Below are 22,787 nucleotides of genomic sequence, written 5' to 3'. Positions count from 1 at the left end.
TCTGGGGATCATTGTCCATACAGATCTCACAAATCAGTTTGAAAATCACACACAAGGAAGAAAGTTTATTGTGGAGTATTGATGGACTGAAAACAGACTTGTGGCTACAGTTCTGATTTCATGATCTCCAGAGTTTCCGATACTGGTGGTCTTCTGCAGTGGTGGTCTTCAGCAATGGTGGTCTTCTGCAGTGGTGGTCTTCTGCAGTGGTGGTCTTCAGCAATGGTGGTCTTCTGCAGTGGAGGTCTTCAGCAATGGTGGCCATCAGCTATTCTTCCACAGATGCCTTGGTAGCATCCTTTCCTGGTGAAGACTTGCATTATATGTACTTTGATCCACTTTCTCTGGGTGGGGAATTATAATTTTTTCAGAGGGGGGAATTATATTTGAAAGGGTAGTTTAAACACGAGTTGGTACAAGGTCATCTAATTCTAGCTCTCTGGTTGCTTTTCTTGAATACCTGCAATTGTTGTCCATGAAACGGGTAAGGTCTACAAGATTTGAGGAAAATATGTGACTTTAGAATCTCTACATGGGTCAAGATGCTACTGTAAAGGTTCCTCTGCTGTGCCTTGGTGTAGCTGACTTTGGGATGTACTCTAAGCTCCCTAGGCTAAGGCACATGCTCATGCCCTGAAGTCATGTCTTTGGTTGGGAGGATTTCCCTGAACTTGAGAAGGGGCCTACGATTTCTGTGTCCAAGAAGTATCAAGCTCTGTGAGGTTGTCCTTAAGTGTCTCTCCCTTAGCCTATGACGCACTGCATTACAAGGTCTGTACAATCCTGGAGTTGAATTCACAATGATAGCAAAATTTCTTGACTGTGCACTAGAGGACAGGACAATCACTTCAATTGTATATAGTCTTCCATTGATGAACCTGTTGAACTGTAACAATCTGTGACAGCATACTTCCAGAATTTCCTGGCGCAACTGTTGTATATGCTGAACAATCTCCATGAATTACATAAAAGAATTTCTAGTTTAGCTGTAACCTCAATGGTGTGCTCTTTAATTGTCTTCAGAATTAATTCATATTTTTCTGGCCCATAGTGACACTGTAGGCAATTCACCTGCTCAAAATAATTTGTCCATGTTATTGACATTCCACTCCCTTTCTAGCCAGTTCCCAGCACCACATACTGGATGTGTAAGGACACATTGTACGCACCTCACCATTTGTGAAGATATGGTAGCACACCCACATCTTGCAAAATAATCGTGAAGCACATCGAAGTTGGCATGAGGTCAGTCTGCTATGATTCAGAATTACATGATGCTTAACAAATGAGAATAATCCAGTTATGTGATATGCAAATTGGCCAGCTGTGAGATGATATTCTAGAAATTCAGCTAACAGATTTTCACCAATGAAAAGTTTTGCTGTGATATTTGCCATATTCTATCAGAGCTCACAACATTCTGAAGGCCAGTCAATCACTCACTAAGAACTTTCTTATTTATAGCCCTAGAGTTTCCGTGGTCAACATTTGCCATACAACACTGAATGCTTGTAGTGCGATAAGGCTCAAATGGAAACAGTCCCGCATCTCTTCAAGAAGATAGTTTCTTTTTCTAAATTGTTAGATATGTTGGTAGAGTAGAAGCTGACTCTTCAAAGTTTAAAGGATATCATAGTGTTACACAGGCCCCAAAATGAATATCATGTTATAATATAATACAGACTGGGTATTTAGGGACATGCAGGAAATGTTCTGCACCCACATAAGAGAAATGAACCTTGGGCTTCAGTGTGATGAGTAAACAGTATGTACATTGACTATGGCAATATGGCAAACTATACTGTAAATTGGACATCCATTGTCTTTCTTGGAATAGACCCTGTATCTTCATCGAATATCACTGTAATTTGCATCGTGTGAATGATAATGATCAAAGAAATAGGGTTAAATGTATGGTTTTGTGCCATCACCAAGTAATCGGTATGTTTATAAGGCTTTAAAGGAACTTTCCCATCACACTTAGCTGTTGTCATTCATAAAATGAATCACTCTAAGAACATTACTGTACACGCAGCAAACACACTTAGTAGCGGATTGCTTATCTACGATATATACCAGACTTGCACATGTACTTACTTTTGTTTTTCAGCTCGATGTCGTGTAATCATTTGACGCACAAGTTTATCCAGGTTCTTCGAATATTCCATTTCCACTTCCGCGCGTCGCTTGAAGAACTCCTGTAGTTCTGCGACAATTGCAACCTGAATCTCCAGCTTGTTCTCGAGACATTTCAATTGGTCACCTAGCTGGGCACGTATATCTGAAATCAGAAAACAGTGATATATGTACCAAAGAGATGTAATTTTTAGCAAGACTGAACCAAATTCCAAAAGGTTGTCACAGCAAAACTGGTCCATGTCAACCAGAAGATAATAATACGGCCAAACAGCTAATCAAATCCATCAGTCAATGACCTGACGTTTTTATCTTTAGCATCAACATAGAAAACAACATCAACAGATCCACAACCATTCTGGGACATACTGCTGCTAAGATAACAAGGAGGTTGTACTGGGTCTGAACCTTCAAACATTGGTTTCTGTTGCCACCAAGGGACATAACTCTCCACACCAAACTGTTGTGTTCCAGGGTTTAAAATGAATTGTTTGAAGTAGCAAAATTGATATTCAAAATATTATTTAGCTGCCTGAAAAGAACCCACAGTTGCTACCTGGTATCTTCGTTTGAAACGGCTTACATTCACTAATTAGACATCATTCTTTAAGGATAAAGCTCCAGTTGTGCACTTTCACTCGCAAACTGAGTGCACTTTCACTCGCAAACTTAGAGATACTGTATTCTAATTTGAAAAAAAAAAATTCATCAGAGCTTTATTGGCCACTGACACATCGCAAAACTCACAGAGTTGCACCAGAGAACCATTCAACTCAGAGTGCATGTGCATAGATAGGTACAACATTACAGCTTCCAATGTTTGATAATGGACATTCGTCATTTTCGAAAGTTAAGGGCCACAAATCATCATCTACTAGTTCTCATAACTAAATACCTGTATGCAGAAGTACTTGACATGATATGAACTGACTATATGGTGTATATATTTTATGCATGCATTTTTATTTTAAATGCAGATCAGTCAAAAACAAAGTTCTATTCATTTATGAGTAAAATGTTCAATTATTTTGTCTTTGCTGTCAAAATGAAAGATTGATTCATTCATGAATAAAAAATTTAATTACGGTATAGACAATGACAGTCACAGTAAAAATTATCAGACTATTTCCTATTCAATCTCTAAAAAGTCATAGCTATCAGTACAGTAGAAATCTGATTTTAAGGAAAATGATTCAAGTGTGAAGAAAAATAAGGTGTTCTGTGATTTCAGTAAGGATGAAACAGCTTCCAATGGATATCCAACAGGCATGCATCAGAAAATGGTTGAATGGTAGAGATTAACAGCAATATAGAAGAATCATGCTACCAGGTAAGGGCATTAGGTGGCAATTTTAAACAAGTGTAATAAGTACTTGCTACTTGCTCAAACAAGGTAATTTTGGACACTAGAAACTACTAGCCCCCTTGCTCTCCTCCTGAGATGGACGGAACTGCTAGTGTGGACAGGCAAATGCTTTATTCACACGGTATTCAATTATCATCTGATTTATAAGCCCACCAGTGACAAAAGATCAAACAAGGGGGGATAATTAAATTTTGTCTGCTTGTTATATAGCTGTGATATATTGTGACCAGACACCACAAATGACAGACATTAAACACATGTATAAAGAATTCACAGGCCCTGTTCACCAGCGCCAGCATGTTCTCTCTACCAGCACTGTTTGACATAACACAAATGGGTTTATAGTGCCGAAGCCCTGGAAAACAGTTACAATGGTTACATAATGGACTTCCTTCTACTATTGCAATGAGTTCTTTCCTTACATCAACAGGATTAGTTTCTTCTTGAGCAAATTATTGCCATCTCTTAAAATGGGACACACAAACACAACCCGCACCACCCTACCCCACCACCCCCAATTTATATCTAATACACCTAAGTTGTCATACTGTTGCCAAAATAGAAAAGATACACAAGTTTACAGGAGAAGCACAACTGTGTCACATACATTATTCAATGTTTGTGTGATATGATGGCCCTTGGTAGAATTGATGGTCTACAGAAGATATGTTCAGCAGTGAACAGTTGCATACTACACAGATATGATTGTATTTCTAACACACAGTTTCCCTTGGTTTGACGAGGAAACATTAACTGTTGAACACCAGTTCTATTCATAAGTTTCAGAGTTGTAACTCATTCATGAACTGGCAATTCAGGTAAATCTGCATCCTTTCCTTCCTGAACAGACCTAGTCATACAGCATTAATATAACTTAGATACCATGTGAACTGCCCAAACCACTGCCCTGCTGAAGCAATTGTGTCACTGCTACTGAACTAGACAATTAATACAGTAAAATGTGTTACATTTAGTAACTAGACTTACATAACAACAAGTAGTCAAAGATACAACGTCTAATTTGGACAAACATTATAATTTACAGTCAAACTTAATGTGTACATGATGTGTACAATCTCTGTTGGAATTTGGAAATCTTAACCAAAACAATTTATTCAAATAAATTCTTTGCATTTATGTCATGAGAAAAGGTCATGATTCCAAGTAGGTCAATGTCTTAATTACAGTCAACTGCATCTACTGAGAAAGAACAGTGTTCCCTGTTGACGGAAGTGTAAGCTGCTGCAGCTGTGCTTGGTCTTCACTAAAGAGGTACATAAACATCATTACCGCTCAGTCAGGGGAAAATTTGTCTCAAGATGAGATTGTGACTAGGCATACTCGACAATCAATATTTACTAACAATGGCACTCCAGCGATCTCCATTCAGGGGCGCAGATGAGACCTGGGGCATGCTGGGATATATTCAGAATGAAGTTGCTCCTACACACAGCAGTAGCCCACATGTACAGTCATATGTGTGACACCAATATGCAGGAAAACAAATATACTATCCAAACCAAAGGGAATACGTATGTTAGGGCAGTTCCTCTATCAAAGACATTAGGGAATTCAAATACGCTGGAATTTCTGATGTTCTAACAAAAGGCTTAAATTCCAGTTGAAACTAGAAGCTTTCTGAAGCTGTTGTCCAGTATCAAATGCCCCTTAGACAGGAGGAGCCTGATAGTCAGGCATTCCACCAATGCTAGTGCTCCTGAGACTAATATGGTTCACAGTGGCTACCTCATGACTCTTCAGCCAACACTGAAACTTTCATATTCATGGAGATGAATTACAGAACTGCAGTAATTTCTCAAGTATATTCCAGTCAACATATGTCAAAATAAACGAATACTAAAACCAGACACACCATCTGTTCATATTTTCAAATCAAACTCATTTAGTAGAGACTTGAATAACTTGCTGAACCATGAAGAATACTTAATAAAATTTCTGAAAAACACTTTGAATTCATACAAGCTATCCTATCCCTCTCGATTACATGACAGCAAATAACAAAACATTCATTTTGAAAGACAATTTTGTATCGTGCATTTTGACAATTCTGTTTGGAAAGTATTTCTGATTGCTGTGGTATTGGTCTGCTGATGCTAAAGGCTGAAATTCACCCCTCTATTATGCAGACGAGAATTTCAAATTGCCTAATACTGTGGTATTGGTCTGCTGATGCTAAAGGCTGAAATTCACCCCTCTATTATGCAGACGAGAATTTCAGATTGCCTAATACTGACCAATGCCTTCGGAACCACATAATCGATGTTACTAAAAGCTGACCGATTTCTTGAACTGATGCTTGGTAATAAGAAGTGAGGGGCAAGTCTGCTGCTCTCCAGCCCACGTGAAGATCAGTTACACAACTGCTCAGTCCAGCTCCAAAGATGAGTGCATGGCAAGGGAAGGGGCACAAGTTGAGGAACTATGTTGACATAAATGATTAAGGTCTTTATAATGGATATTTGACTATTCATACACCATAACATCTAAAATATAAAATAGTTTCCAGAGAGGACCTGCAAAATCCTACAACATTTCCTAACCTTGGATTGATAAAAAAAAACCATAACTACACAAATCAATTTTGACAGAAGAAGAATAAGGCTAACGGTCTATGACACTTGAGCAAGTCTATGATGGGCTAAAATGTCATGCGAAGTGTCACGGCAATCTTAAGTAACTAGTATTGGTGCATGTCATCTGTAAATCACAACCTCAGAAGGCATCAGTGGGTCCATCAGTTACCAGATATACATTGCTGTGTTACACAATGTCCCAGAATATCATACTGGTTGTAAGTGTAGGTCTCTCACACACAAGGAGGCTGTTGGGTCATTCTCCCACAATCTTCCCTGACTTCATGTGAACAAAGAGGAAAAATACACTTCAACATGATCAAGTTATTTAATGTTCACTACTTTCACCAAATTGATGCCTTCCTTCACTATAGTATCACAATGTGACAGCAACAACTGCCTCTCCATATTGTCACATTGTGAGAAGATCCCTACAACCGGGTCTCCTCTGTGAAAAGATCCCTACAATAGGGTCCCCTCTGTAAGAACACCCCTACCATAGGGTCCCCTCTGAGAGAAGATCTCTACAACAGGGTCCACTCTGTGAAAAGATCTCTACAATAGGGTCCCCTCTACAAGAAGATCTCTACAATAGGGTCCCCTCTGTGAAAAGATCTTTACAATAGGGTCCCTCTGTGAAAAGATCCCTACAACAGGGTCCCTACTGTAAGAACATTCCTACAATAGGGTGAGAAGATCCCTACAATACTGGTGCTGCTGTGTAAAGTTCCCTTCAATATTTTACCATTAAGTTAATGTAGACACAACAATGTTACATGCATCATGCAACAGCTACCAACAAGAAACAGACTAAGCATTATTTATTTGCAACAAATGGGCAATCAAAATAAAAATATTGATCTCTTAACCCAGATACCCATGGCCGGAACTGCATTTAGACAGAAATGGCTCAAGAACTCAGTTGTTAATTATTCATGGTCTCAAAGGCTGTCTCGTACTAAAACTGATCTCACACCACACACAAAAATGCTTCATGACCTATATTGGTTGTTGGACATTCAAGTCATCTTCTCATAATGAAACTCATAACTGTTAAAAATCGGATACAGGATAAATTTCCATCAATAATAACTAGTATTCCTACACCAGTTCCCCTCAAATGTACCACTGAAACAGAGCGTTGAGTACATGGTAATAAAGTGATGATGCACTGTTTGTTTAGCATCAATCTTGTGAAGATATACACTCAGCACTTGCACCTAGCCACCTGACACACATCGCTGAGCATTTCATTGATCTGTCACATGGAAGCAACCACATAACACTATGTGACCTACAACAGAGGTCGATATGGTCGCCACCCATACAGACAACAACTCAAACCTACAGCAGGCATGACATGTGACATCTTCTATCCCACTATCCTTCTACCCCTCACACCATCTCCTGTCCCACTATCCTAACCCTCAAACCATCTTCTGTCCCACTATCCTACCCCTCACACCATCTCCTGTCCCACTATCATATCCCTCATACCATCTCTTATCCCACTATCCTTCAATAGTTCAATCCATCACACATCCTATCCCACTATTCTTCTACCCTCCACACCATCTCATACACTCATCTTTCTACCCCTCACACGATCTCCAACACCTACCCTTCAACTCCTCAAACCATCTCCTACCTTCCTAGTTCTACCCTTTACACCATCTCCTATAACAATCAATCCATCCTTAACACATCTCCTACTACTATCCTCCTACCCCTCACATCATCTCCTGTCCCTTTTCTTCTACCTTTCATACAATCTCCTAATCCTTCTACCCATTTACACATCTCTTACCCTATATTCTTCTACCCCTCACTCCATCTCCTGCCACTATCCTAAAACCATCTCCATCGTTTTAAAATTCACTGGTATTTGAGATAACTTGTGCATCATTTTCTGTGTGAGGGCAAACACTGCCCACATACTATCTATTATCCCTATCCTCTTTCTACCCCTCACATCAACACCAACCCATATCCGTCTATCCTTCTTACCATCTCCTACCCCTATCCTTCTACCCTTCACACCATCTCTTATCCCCATATCCTTCTACCCTTTACACCATCTCCTATCTTCTGTCCTTCTACCTGTCACATCTCCAGTTAACTACAGCAAACCCAAATACAGTCAAGTCTCGTTAATCCGACATCGTCAGTTGCACATCAAATTGTCGGATTAACGATGATGTCAGACTAAATAAAAGAGACAAAGTTACATTTATTCAATTTGTTAACAACAAAAGTGTTGCAGTAAGCTGATTGTTGGATAAATGGAGGTCGGATTAATGAGACCTGACTAAATCATGCAAAATGCTTCTATATCCACAAAATCTGTGCACATTGCTTCAAATGAATAGTATACATACCGAAAATGTGTGGAAGTTCAGAAATAAAGTCTTCCTCAGGTTTGGTGCAAGCAAACAGAGAGTACCTGTTCATGGCCGGCATGCTGGCGCCTTGAGTGCGATGACAATGATGACGATGTCAGCACTGTTACGCCATGTTCACAGATTACACACCTTAGTGCTCAAGCAGACGCATGTGATTGACAGGTTATGTCATCTAATCCTTGGAAAATTTGTCATCAACATTTAGATTGAATGATAATCTGCTTCTCCTGTAGCTTTGATTCAGAAAGTCTGATTTACAAATAGTAATGATGACAAAAATATATGCTATACACAAAGGGTCACAAGAGTTGTGAATCACTGCTTCCCTATGCACTGATGTGACAATAGATATCAAAGTGCAGCTAAATAACATCCTTTTCTGGTCAAACATGAACTCAGGATGAGAAAGGTGCAAATGTGTGAAAATAAATCCTCCATGAAGAGCAAACAAACAAATTTGAGCACATTTTTAGAAAAGCCAGCTCCTGTATCCGCATGATTCACGTCTGACCATATCTTGAAGTCTGACACATACAGCTTCCAAGATCCATTACTTGTTGGGTGAGGATGCTGGCTGGAGATTACGTCTGCTACAACACACACGCACGCAGCTGTGTTGTTGCACATGCGATAACACAGTGCCGACATAAACCTGACATGACAGGGTCAGTGATTGGTAGAGGGACAACGCAACGATTCTGCCTCAACTCTTGAAAAACATCTGAAGGGAAAAAGCAAAAGACCAAGACCTATGATAAAGTTCAAATGGTTAGGGATAAGAGGTAACCCTATCTTGGCATTGGAGGTGAATACTGCCATCATCCACATGTGATAATGTGTTGCATATCTCCCAAAGTAATCATAATCCTTTGATATTCCAAACACATAAATGATAAGAACAGAGTCTTCACATATCACCAAACTCAGCAATAACACCCAGTGGCATCAGCCTCAACTGTGTCCAATTTACTGCCAAGGAATTTCAGTCAGAATCCCCTAATGCACAGAAATTAAAGCCTTCCATTTGTGATAGCAGCAATCGGCTCTGTGGTTGGTTGTATTGCTGCAGCCAAATGTCACAGTCACCAGAAACCATGAATGAACTCCACACAGGTTCAATCAGGGGTCTTGTTTATCCTTCCCCTCTCCTGAGAGCTCTGTACAGAAGTGGAGACAGGTAACAACTCTAGCAAAACACAATAGTTGAGTGTTAGGGAAGGTTTCCTGTCTTGTACAAGGAATATACACGTCTGGTAGGTAGTAGGTTGAGCCCAGCAGTAACGATCCAGTGACATGTGTAATCCATACACACCAAGTGAAGTTACATGGTATGAATGGCCTGCTTGGCTGATCCTAGTGATCTGTCACCTGTACACACCACGCCTGACTGACTGGCAGGCAAAGTCACTACTTCACCACCAGCTTTGCTCTAATGTGGCTTGAAGACCAGTAGCGAGGTTGTTAGAATCGGACACACAGAGACAAAGACAAACAGAAAACCTCGGATCAATCAATACAGCAGTTAGTGGACCAACATTTCGCTTTCCCTCTGCCGGGCTATATATAGCAGTTGATGATCCTGACACCCTCCTCAGTTATCTCAATCTAAACTTCACGAAATATTTATTCTGTTGAAGAAAATGTCTGCCTTGAGAGAGTAACGCTGCTTAGCTGAGTGTCACTGCACAGCACTGCTGTTTAACATGGTGTACAAGCTGTCGGTAACACATACAGACAGAGTGTAACAGATTTATCAATGAGTGTCACACACAATTCATTCAGTTAAGTAACTGTGGCTGTTCTCCAACCGATCCTCTTTCGTGGCTAGTTCAAATAAATATGTTAAGGGGAAAGAATCATTTCAAGTGAAAATACTGTTTCAGTTGTTGATTACTTTGGCAACAGATGGATCCAGTTGAGTAATACTGTAAACATGCGACAGATGCCACAGAAACATATTCAGCTTACAACCATCTGCCGCTCCACGTCACAAATTAATAATGCACTGTGGTCTATTTGCATGCACGTTCCTTTAATTCTGTAGTTGGAAGGAAACATGTGACCAAGTAAAACCTGTACAAGGCTGCTCACAACTGCATATCACAAAGGAGACGAATTCACTGTATCTGGAAATGGTGGATTGTTTTGCCAGAAAGCCTTGTCAAATTTCTCTAGTCAGTTCTTTGTCCCTGCTGACAAAATGTCATCCGTATCCTCAGTCTGCTTCATCCCTGCATCTGTGGCATGTTGTTGGAGCCAGACTCCAGCTCCTAACAGCTCCAACAGTCAGGCACGGAGGACAGATTGTCCCTGCTTACACAGAGAAGGCAAGACAAGCATCGTCTGCTTCAAGGGTCATTCTGTTCTACAGTCGCACTGCAGTCAAGCTACACAAAAATCGAATCAGATCACTTAATTCAATCTCATTTGTCTGCCAATCCTGTTCCCTGTGTCTATTTCTCATTTCCCTTCCTTATTCAAAGAACATGGTACACCAACTGTTAGAGTCAACTTAACTTTGTGAAGGATTTGCAATGTTTGTTTTGCCGTGTGTGAGTTTTATGTAGCTCATTGTTGGGCCTGACTGGTCACTGATCTTGGTCAGTGTTAAGGCCTCAGATCAATACACACAGGATGTTGGACAATGTCCAGTTATGTGTCTGTTCCTAAGTCAACAGACGGTCAATCTGATGACCAAGAGTGCTGTCTGTATTCACACATTCTCTCACAACAGTCATTATCCCCTGCCTGAACAGTACATAAACACCACATTAAGACAAGTAAAACCTCCTGGTCTGTTGCATTTCAAACGCCTTATAATGGTGTTCCAAAATCTCTCTCTCTCTCTCTTCCTCTCTCTCTCTCTCTCTCTCTCTCTCACACACACACACACACACACACTACTTTTATGCCACAACTGTTCAGTTCCGTGAATTTTCAAAACATGTGGTGCTTTCGTCTGTCTCAGAATATGACCTTGAAAAGATCAATACATTCGTAGAAATTATTACCCACATATATTTAACCCATACAACAACATTAACCCATATTTCACAAGATTTGCTCCATAATCTTCAGAAGACTAACTATCCTGATGTCAGTATATGTGATCTTGACAGTCAGTATATGTGATCTTGACAGCATGTTATGGTAACCATGTAAATATGATACCTTCACTCCCGAATCTATCTCACAACAAGCTGCTGACAAGCTGTAAGTGACTGGGTCAACATTGTACATGTTTACATTATCTTACATCACACGTAAATGTTGCTGTCTGATTGGCTGAGTGCTCTTCCATTATTTTCAATGCACCCCTGTACAAGCAAGGTGCATGGCAATACACCCCGCTGCCAATAGCAACTAATTTGGTACTTTGTGGTAGTTTCTTTTTCATCTCGAATAACATCGCATGATGCATGGAAACTACCAATGTTTTGCAAACGGAAATCAATGGAAGGGAGATAACTCTAAATCTGTTTTTCTTGTATCGTCCACAAAATCTAGCGATGACTACAAAAATATTTGACTTTCTTTCCAAGGAATAAATTTTGACAAAATGTTTAATTGTGGTCCCTGTGAACATTAAGAAGGGGAATTTCATCACAGTGACTTTACTAAGACAATACCTACAAGGGAAAAAAAGCAAGATGCAAGATTGAAATTGTTTGACTCACACAGGTTGGCTGAAGTGTACAATCAGATACCCATGCTTCAAACAGTTCAAAATTAACATTGAGATGTTCCGTAAGAAAAATATGTTGTGCACTGGTCTCTTTGGGGATCACGGGTTGAGGTACCCTTGATGTTTGTTTATGTTTGTTTATGTATATGTTTATGTTCCCTGACCTCAACCCAGGGAACATAAACATGAGGTTGTGGAAGATTTCATGGCCTGGTGCACGTGAGTGGTGGTACTGAGGTGTTCCCACACTACACCACCACCACAAGCCCACACACTGCTGGGCACAGTGTGGTAGTATATCCTATCCTACACCACCACCACCATCAACTACAAGCTCGCAAACTGCTGGGCACAGTGTGGTAGTGTGTCCTATACTACACCACCACCACCATCAACTACAAGCTCGCAAACTGCTGGGCACAGTGTGGTAGTGTGTCCTATACTACACCACCACCAACCACCACAAGCCCACACACTGCTGGGCACAGTGTGGTAATGTGTCCTATACTACACCACCAACAACCAGCACATGCCCACTCATTATAACTGTGGAAGGCCAACTAAATGTCTTTGTAAAAGAAGAACACTTGAAAATCAGGTTCGATCTTGCTTTGAACATAGTACGTGTTCACTTTATGGAGGAGAAAAGTCTGAGGTCATGCAGGATGCGTACCTCTCAGTTACATTTACCTGCATCAGTGCTGACAAACCAGAAACATGATCGGGGTGATTCTGGGATTCAAACCCCTTAGCACAGCTTTTGACATGGCAAATTGAAATATCACTGATGACAAAGCAGCACATAGCCCCTACTCTACACTGTATAAACTGTTTCATCACAAGATATAACCAGCCTGATATGATGATTTCAAATACTCACCAAACTAATTAGCTGCTGTTATTGTGCACCAATGTGTACCCGAGTCTGACTGACCAGCATGGTGGGGGTTACTGCTGACATGAGTACATGTCAGGGGACTGTTTGTAACCTAATCAGTCCCCATAGTTTTCAGTCATGCACACATATGTGAAGATCATGACAAATCAGTCCAAAACCAAATATGCTAGAACTCATGCTAGATGCTAAAAACATTAGAAAGCCTGCCACCCCCCAGCCCTCTGACAACATATCAAAGAGGGAGCTGTAATCTCCCAGCCTCTGTGTGATGTATTCACACCTACATGTTCACCTGCCTGATGGCGATTAACACATGGGTGTCAACATGGACAGTTAATACAGGTAAGTCTTCACTGGTACTTCACACAAGGTCAGTGTTAGAGGTCAACAAGACAATATTTTGTTGTGTTCCCCTTATTCAGTAACAAGGTGACCTGGATATCCTGACATCCTGTCACCTCTTCTACAGGACCCAAACAAATTCTCCATAAATTTTTCTCACCTTCAGTGTCAAAGCAAATTATCTCCCAATCAGATGGTGTAAGTGGTAAACCTGCCCTCTTTGAAAAATGATTCAGTGCAAATTCTGACATTCAAGTCACACAGTTACATGGACATGTGACATAACCAATGGACAGTCATCACTGGTCATTCTGAAGAATCACATTCACTAAGCCCTCTGTCTTCAAATGACATTCTAGGGACAGCTCAAAACATATTGGGAACCAATTTCCCCAATCAAATGAACTTGAAAAGGTAGAGGATTGAACGATCTTCCACATAAGAAATATGCAAAAGTTACATCTGGCAGTATTACATTGTATTTTGATTTGGGAATAATTCAATCTGAGAGCTATTATCACCAAATCCTCCAAAACACCAGTTACGACTAGTTGTGTGAAAATAGTACCATAGGTTCAAATACTCTACATGCTCCAGCAGTTGTGCTAGTCGTACCACAATGTACTAGCAGTCCAAAGAGTTCATGATATTTACCTAAACATGCAGCATGAACACTAAGTATGGATGTATACACATTGCTCACATTTAACCTATGGTAGTGCTTTTGTCAAGTCTACAGCATTCATCAAACATTGGTTTCAGCCACCAGATGTCACCACTGCTCATCTAAGTCAGTATCTGTCAATCACAAAGCTATATTCACAATTATTACCCACATAGTGAAACATACCCAGTGTCATATATATCATATGTGTAACTTTTGCCTAGAAACCATTGTTTCTGCGTTTTGTCGTCTGAGACATCATTAGACAATTGAATGTGACGTCAATGATGAGGGCATTCACACTCACTTAACATGTTTTACTGCAAAAATGTACATGAATAAACAGATTATAAAGACATTATTTTACTTCTGAGTGTAGCAATTACTATATTATCAATTTTATTTATGTACATTTTGGCAGTTAAAACACATTAGCCAAAATGTGCCTGCCACTCTTGTTCAAGCAAAACATAACTTTGCACAACTCTGTCTCAGTCATATGGCATAGTTGTGAGCGTAATAATCTCTGTATCTTGACGTCACTCTCTTGCATATTCAATGCACAAACATTACGTCAAGATCTACAGCATAGAAAGCTGTTTTCAATTCAGTTGCTGCTCTGTTGGAGCAATCAACAGCAACATTCAATCCCTATCACTGCAAACTACTCTTCAGTTCACTTAAAGCTCTGTAAATATTTTATCAACTGACAAAATGTCAAGATGAAGATTGTTTGTCTTTGTTATATAGTGTCTAACTAGGAGAGTCATCATCCAAATATTTCTAAAATCCCCAAACTAAGTAACCAAGCCACATGAGACTTACTTGTAACCATTTCATCTGCATCCATATATTTTATCATCACCACAGACTACATTGTCTTGTCAGCTACCATGTTCCTCTTTGTCACTTCCATTAATTACTGTATATGGAATGTACTAATCCTCAGCTTTATAAATATATAATCTTCAATACGCTCATATACCTTAAAACGAAATGCCTGCAAATTAAAAACGTGATTGCCAAATTTCTCGGCACGCTGTTGAAAATAACGGCCATTGTTGACTTCAAGCACACGACATGAGTAGTACCTAGTCTAATATTTTTTTCATAATGAAATATTCTTTGATAGTTTAATCAATATTTTTGTTCTTTGACGAAGAGAAAGCTCATAAATTTCCTATTTTCGAAAACTTAGTAACTTTCGGCTTAAATAATTATTAACAAAACCAATCTCAATGTTACATCACCGACTGGACGAACAGGAACGATTATGGCAACAGCAGTGAACAAACGGCCATGATGCCGAAGAAAATGTGCCATCATTTTGACATATCCAACCATTTTATCTGGAAATAATTACATGTTGTGACTAGGTAAATGTTATTATCTCTGCACAGACATTACCAGATTTAGTGAGTGTATTTTGATTTGGTTTGATAAACCTTCCAACATTCACAATGTTGACACCCGTAGGTGACCCGAAAGGGCGGGGCCAAACTCGCGGTTTTTCTAAGTGACAAGACACGAAGGATGTTTGAAAATATGCATTCATAAGAACAATCTGAACTCATATACATTGAAAGAAAATGACTCAATACCGATATCATGCAGATCATGAAAAAATATCACAATATGTGTAATTGTACCCGACCTCAATGAAACCGGAAGTACGTACACAGCATGGCCATCATGGAGGTAAAATATAAACAAGTTGGAAAACGACCATTGACACATTTTCTAAATTGATTCAAATTCCTGTAAGATCCATACTATACACCATAATTACCTTTCAATCGTCTTCAATTGTTTACTGTTAGTTGTGTTCGACAGCAGCTGTCATTTGTTGCTTGTGTTGTAGTATTTTTCCTCCTCAAGTTAGCCGCCGTTGAGTTGATCTTTATTTTAGCAATTCCGAAGTCAATGATTTCCGCAGTCGATTTTTTTTCAAAGAATATTCTGACATGGGGAGACTTATAAAATGTCAGTGTGTCATGACAATAACATTATATTGTTCTGTGCATATCGTCACAAGAAGTACAATTTTGATGACTGAAGATGTCATGAATGAAATCTTTTTCCTTTCACAGAAACAAAAGAAACAAGAGCTAGTGAGAGAATGTAACGTAAATGGATTTCATAAAAATTCATGACTGCTTACAAAACAACTGTCATCATCTGTGTGAATCAGTATTTATTTTAGATATAAACACAGCTAAACAGCATGATTCTTTTGTTCAAGATATTTTGAGCAAAAGTGAAATTATTCTGTTACTTCAAAAAGCAGAGCATTTGGAGTTTAATTCTATGTACTGTATTGCAGGTAATTTTTCAGATCAAATCGTTTGACGTGAGTACATATTTATACAAATAAAATCATATCCTGTGAGCAGTAGGTGCAACGTGTGTTAGTCTGTGGCATCAAGGTAATCACGTAAAGTGGCACCAGGGACAAATAGATTTCTATTTCCTAATACTGAACTCTGCAGTGAGTGGATTTTGTTGTCCAGTTTGGAGCTGTTTCATTAAGACTTCAATTTGGAATTTTTCATTGCCATAAGTATGGGGCAAAGACATATATCAAATGCTTCCATACCCTTAACAAAAGACTGCTAAAGGCCTTGGCATTTTGTTATTCAAAGAAGACTGTTCTTGACATTTCTTGTTTTATGATGGTTTAGGCTATTGAACACTAAATAATTGGAGTACATCATAATCAGATACTTAAGCAAACAGAAGCAATCCTTGAAAGTTCAATAGATTAATTTCATATGGTGACATTGCTCCTAAACCCAGGAAAAAATATTAAGGTAGGATAATTTCTATTTACAGAATATGAGGCCTGTTTACTTTCACCAGAGACCATATAATTTTATTGCATGTATATGTTTTGTTTTTTCATCAAATGATAACATTTTCTGATTAATCTACTGTTACTGCAGCATCATAAATGACATTAGTTATGTGTGATTCAAAACAATACACCAAACAAAAGAGATACTTTTGAATACAAAAATAGTTCATCACCTATTTGTATTTGATGTACATTTTAGCAAGATATTATGTAGAAATAAAATACACAAAATAATATGAAACATCTATCCATATATTTTATGGCATACATGTAGTTGTGTTAAAGAATTATGTAAATTGTTAGTTTTCCTCATCACTGAAAGTCATTAATTAAAAATTGGCCATTTACACTTTGCTAATGCATTGACAGATCCTGTCTCTTTACCTATGACTGCTGTATTTGGGACAGAAAAATTCTTGTCATATTATTAATATCAATTAACATATCAAGAATATATTAAACTGTTTAAAGTTATAATCAGCTATGAAACATAAAGCACTGACAAATCTATCATAATTATTCAGCAAGAACATTAATTCACTTCATATGTGCCAATAATTTAGTCAAAAATACATGCAAAATTGCTGTGAGCTCTGATTAATCTCTTTTAACAGTTATTTGTGCTAAATTTGGGTTTGCCAGACGAAATATCTCAGAATTTTCTGTCACTATTTTATCAGTCAATCCCTGTCTGTGACATCACATCAAGTGGCCTTTGCACTTACCAGAAAACAAATCTTAATTTTCATCTGTCTCTCATCATACTAAACGGAAAATGATAAATGAAACACTAATAGAATGAAAAATTCTCCCTCTTTCACCAGGAATTACACAGGAAACTTTTGTAAACTTTCTTCTGATCAAAATAGCTATTTGCTTTCCGTACGTATACCACGATCCAACACTGATTTTCAGTGGGTTTGTGCAAAACAATAATGAACCATAACTCGTGAAGTTAGGACTCGTGAATGATTATAAATTATGTATTTATTATGTATTTTATTCTGCTATTTCTATGACATGACACTTTGAAATAAATGTAAGAGTGCCATTTGAATAAAACACATGATGACATTCAAAATATGATTCGTTTCCGACGAACGTTTTCGATTATTTTTTTTTCAGAATTATTCTTAATTTGTTGTGGGATATTTGTGGATACAAATATATGAAATAAAGGTCTGATAATTGTGAGATATCGGTAGTGAGAATATTGAAATTGGTTTGCATTAATTTGACAATTTATTGGGGTCCTAATATAAAACGCATTCGGCTGCCAATTACATACTTCAGTTAAATTCAGGAAAATTTACTTTATTTATGTTTGTCTTGTAATTAACGTCTGTATGTTTGAAATTATCTGGATATTTTTTTATAATGATGTTTATTTTTCTGTCTAGCATCAATGAGTTAAATATTTTTTCAGTTGTTCCTTATTTAGTGACACACCGACTGTTTGAAATCACCCATCCTCTTATCAATGCCTTATGCTGAAATTAATTAAGCAGGCTAAAGGTTAAACACTCCACACCCCAGTGTTGCCAAAATAGTTCAGTCAGATTCACCTACATGGTTAGACATGTCTGAAAAAGGGATCAGTCCTGAACCAAAATATTTTCCAGATGACTAGGTTCAACTACAAGAAACACACTGCAACTTGCATGAACACAAATCATACACGTGCAGTTGATGGTCATCTGCATCTACAGAAATAGCAGGCTTATGATCATAGTCAATGTACAATGAAGAGGATAAACATTTAATACCAAGAAACCGAACTGACATGTAGTGATTCAATAATAGCTGCAGATGACAGTTTACATTTTCCTGACATTGTTTTATACATTGATACATTTCATTTGTTGATAATGCCCAACGAAATTATCAACACAGGGTTGTGGATCACCTACCAACATACATCCTACACGGGCTAAGGTCTCTCTGCCTATACATACACCATTGGATGGCATTTACTTCCTGCATAAATGCTAACTTGCAGGAAGTCTAGTATCTGTGTCCTCCACTGTTGTTACATGTTATTGTAGTTTCGCATCTCACACACCTATTTAATGAAAAATGATAGACACGAGAGAACAGGGTCTTCTGAAACATTTCAGCCCACAGTCCTGTAAAATCAATAAAGGTATAATGCAAGCAGTGATGGGTATACCGCTATACTTTAACGGTATACCAACAAATTAGACAAATTAACACACAGTTATGATTAAATGGTCACAGTATGGCCACAGCACACCTAAATGAGTGGGTAGGATATTGACAATTGTACTTGGCCATGTGGAAGGTTGGTCCTCGCAACATTAAGTGGCTGTAATAATGGGTTACTTCAACATTACTTACTTCCAAAAACATGCACTTTGAAATGGCAGACCAAGTTCTGTTCTTCCATTAAATGTAACAGATATATGCGCAAGCTAAAAAGCTACCCAGAGTAATAAGAAATGCTTTTGTGTACAAAGATGATCAATACTGAAGTTCTCAGAATGTGAAGATCTCATTGATGGTACAAGAATGGAATATGGACATTATGTGTTATTCATTCTCTCTTCCTATCAATAATATTTTCTCCCAAGCAAATTCCACATATAAACCTCACTCTTGTAACATTTTAATGTCAGAATTATAATAACTGGGAATTTTTTTTCAAGTTGACATAAAAATGTTCATATTTTTCTTGATGTTTGAAGATCTCCAATGACATGACTGTCATCGTCATGGCAACTTGTTGGCAGCTGGCCTTGCAAAATGTAATATGTTACATCCTATCTCTAAAGCAAGACTGGGCATGAGGAATTCTTGTTTCCAGGGCAATCATGCCTCTACATCATGCCTGATGTTGAAGCAAGGGAGAGCAGCTTCAGTGTGTGTTTGATTTGTTGAGAAGTCAGACTCTAGACCAAACAATCTCTCATCACCAAGCAAACACAAACATTCACACCTCTGAATTTTCAGGACAAGAAATTATATTTGGGTTATTTTCTACATCAGTGTTCAATCACAGCACCACAAGAAGCATTTGTGAAATATTTACTTTTTTGCATGACATGATTTATGAATATTTAGAAAAGAGGATATGGCAGTAAAAATGTTCATAGTTACAACAAACAAAATTTGCACTTGGATGTAAACAAACATGTCAAAGCCACTATTTCCATGTCAAATACATATAAATGAAACTGTCCAACTCAATGAACAGCCACCTAATTACAAATACCTACATGCAAATTTCATTCATATGAAACGTGATAACAAGCTGGCACAGAATTTATTGCTTTAATAATTTGTAACAGTAACTATCTGGTGACTATCAATCAGACACAGACCTTAGCAATCAGACACAGAACTAATTGTTTCAATAATTTGTAGCAAAAATTATCTGGTGGACAAATGTGGACAAATTCATTCTCACAAGGAAGTATCCAACCAGATGGGGTAAGTGCGCCATCCTGGGAGCTCTCAGAACACTGAAAGTTGTCAACAAGCTCACCATGTTGGACTGTCATCAGTAATGTGCTGATTATTTATTGCTTTGACACGATTCAAATGTGTAACAAAACACACTGTATTAATAGCTGCCACTCAGAAGGACGGGTGCATGACCCCTTGACCTCAGGGACAGGAAGGCAAGTAGGAATTATGGGAAAGCAATGATCTCACAATGTCAAAGGGCTAGAGTTTAGAGGATGGTACTCCAGGAATAATGATCGATAACTCAATCTAACTGACACTCAATGACCTTTAGAAAGGTCTTCATTATCTATATTTTGCAAAAGAACTAAATCATTCACACAGACATAATGTACGCTTGACATAAATCACACAAAGCATTAATCAATACATTCACAGTTAAATGTACTGCATAATGTTGGAAAAGTAATACTGAGGATAGTACTCAGTAATACTGCAGTACTGTGTACATCCCTATAGCAATATGAATGTAGTACTGAGTCTAGCCCTACAGGGAGCAGAGTCATGCTAAGTAGCAGAGAGAGCAGTTCTGTAATACTGTAACACTGTAGTATTGAATGTAGTAATGTAGCACTGAGTCTAACACCCAGATTTTATTTCTAGATTTTCAACCACCATTTTGCAAACATGTTTTGGTATGCCTACCCATGTCTCAAGGAATATTTGCTTGTAAACGAACAAGTAAGGGTGCTATCAATAAAGATGATCCTCTGTCTAAACACTTCTGAGGAAAGAGCTCTGGGAAATATGACAAAAGACACAGAAGATCATCGTGGACATTGGATGAAAGCATCTGTGAAGGTCACTAGTGGAACATGGCGTCTCCATGTCAAACTTGGTAATCACTCATACACCATGGGAGGTGCTCAATATCAGTTATACTGTCTCCCACATCCTGCTCAAACAGAAAACAATTATGGAGGAATTTTCCAGCTGGTCTCTTCATTACACCAGGACAAGTGAAAGTGTCATTAAACAGGGTGTTGGAGACATGTACAGACATAACCACCCCTCACACCAGCATGTCCTGTTCACAGCTTCCAGCTGAAGAGGGACACAGAATGTTACTCAAGTGTTTGGTTCCCAACAGTGCTTAAAACATCACTTTCAGAAATCTCAACCACTGTACATAAAACACATCACTTTCAGAAATCTCAACCACTGTACATAAAACACATCACTTTCAGAAATCTCAACCACTGTACATAAAACACATCACTTTCAGAAATCTCAACCACTGTACATAAAACACATCACTTTCAGAAATCTCAACCACTGTACTTAAAACACATCACTTTCAGAAATCTCAACTAATGTACTTATAAGACTTGACTTTCAGAAGCCATTACACAAAAAGGTTCTTAATGTTGAAGGATAGTTAAATCATACATTAAAATGATAAATAACTCTGTGCATGAGAAGTAACAGATCAAGTAACAAATTTTCCACCATTAACTCCAAGTAATTCCTACCATTGCTCATTTAGTTTCTGGGGAGCCCTAGTTATCTCTGGGAGGCAGCACACTGTTGATAACTGCTGATCTCATATCAGTTTTCCATCCACATGATTCAGTTACAACCAGTTTTTGGACAGTTGTTTTTTTGTCCATAATCTGATCTAGTCAACTGCTCCAAGAAGATATACCAGTAAACAGCAGCTTGGCACTACACAATAAACATGAATATTTGGTTCTAATAAATTGAGTACTATTACACAAAGCAAAAACCTAAATATTACACATGAAAGGATAAAATATATTCAGTGACACACAATCCGTGGCAAACGATTGAAATATGGAGCAAAAGTATACTTCTACACAACCAAATCGACAGCAGCAAAGGTGAATCACCATCTAGTGTATGGATGGCTCTATTCTTTCATTCTCTTTGTTGTTGTCTTGCCTTGTGAACCAAATCGGACCAAATCACCCATTAAACCCGGACTGCATTCTCAGGGAGGCACAAAGTATACTTCAAGCACAGTTCTGCTCAATTAATCACAAGCAACGTCAAATTTTCCATTAGGCGTGTGAAAGGAGTTGTTGAAAAACCTAGATTGATGAGTGAACATATGAGTATGGTTTAAGGCAGCATTTAGCAATATTCCAACAATACCACTTTGGAGGACACCAAACGCTGAAATATTCCAACAACACCACTTTGGAGGACACCAAACGCTGTAATATTCAAACAACACCGCTTTGGAGGACACCAAACGCTGTAATATTCAAACAACACCGCTTTGGAGGACACCAAACGCTGTAATATTCAAACAATATCGCTTTAGAGGACACCAAATGCTGTAATACTCAAACAGTACCACCAGAAATAGGCTTCACACACTGCATCCAGAAATGTAC

At 38.4% G+C, this 22,787-nt stretch overlaps 1 protein-coding gene across 2 annotated transcripts in view; it reads right to left on the bottom strand.

Annotated features, from left to right (window-relative positions):
• LOC137295548 (SLIT-ROBO Rho GTPase-activating protein 1-like) overlaps positions 1 to 22,787 on the bottom strand; it is a 139,633-nt gene that overhangs the window by 38,059 nt on the left and 78,787 nt on the right. For both annotated transcript variants that reach the window (XM_067826935.1, XM_067826934.1), the window contains exon 2: positions 2,098 to 2,281. In XM_067826935.1, the coding sequence (XP_067683036.1) occupies positions 2,098 to 2,281 (184 nt within the window). The remainder of the gene's footprint in view (positions 1 to 2,097; positions 2,282 to 22,787) is intronic.

Source organism: Haliotis asinina, chromosome 9 (genome assembly GCF_037392515.1).
Source record: "Haliotis asinina isolate JCU_RB_2024 chromosome 9, JCU_Hal_asi_v2, whole genome shotgun sequence".
Classification (NCBI taxonomy): domain Eukaryota; kingdom Metazoa; phylum Mollusca; class Gastropoda; order Lepetellida; family Haliotidae; genus Haliotis; species Haliotis asinina.
This window is presented reverse-complemented; position numbering and strand designations above follow the sequence as displayed.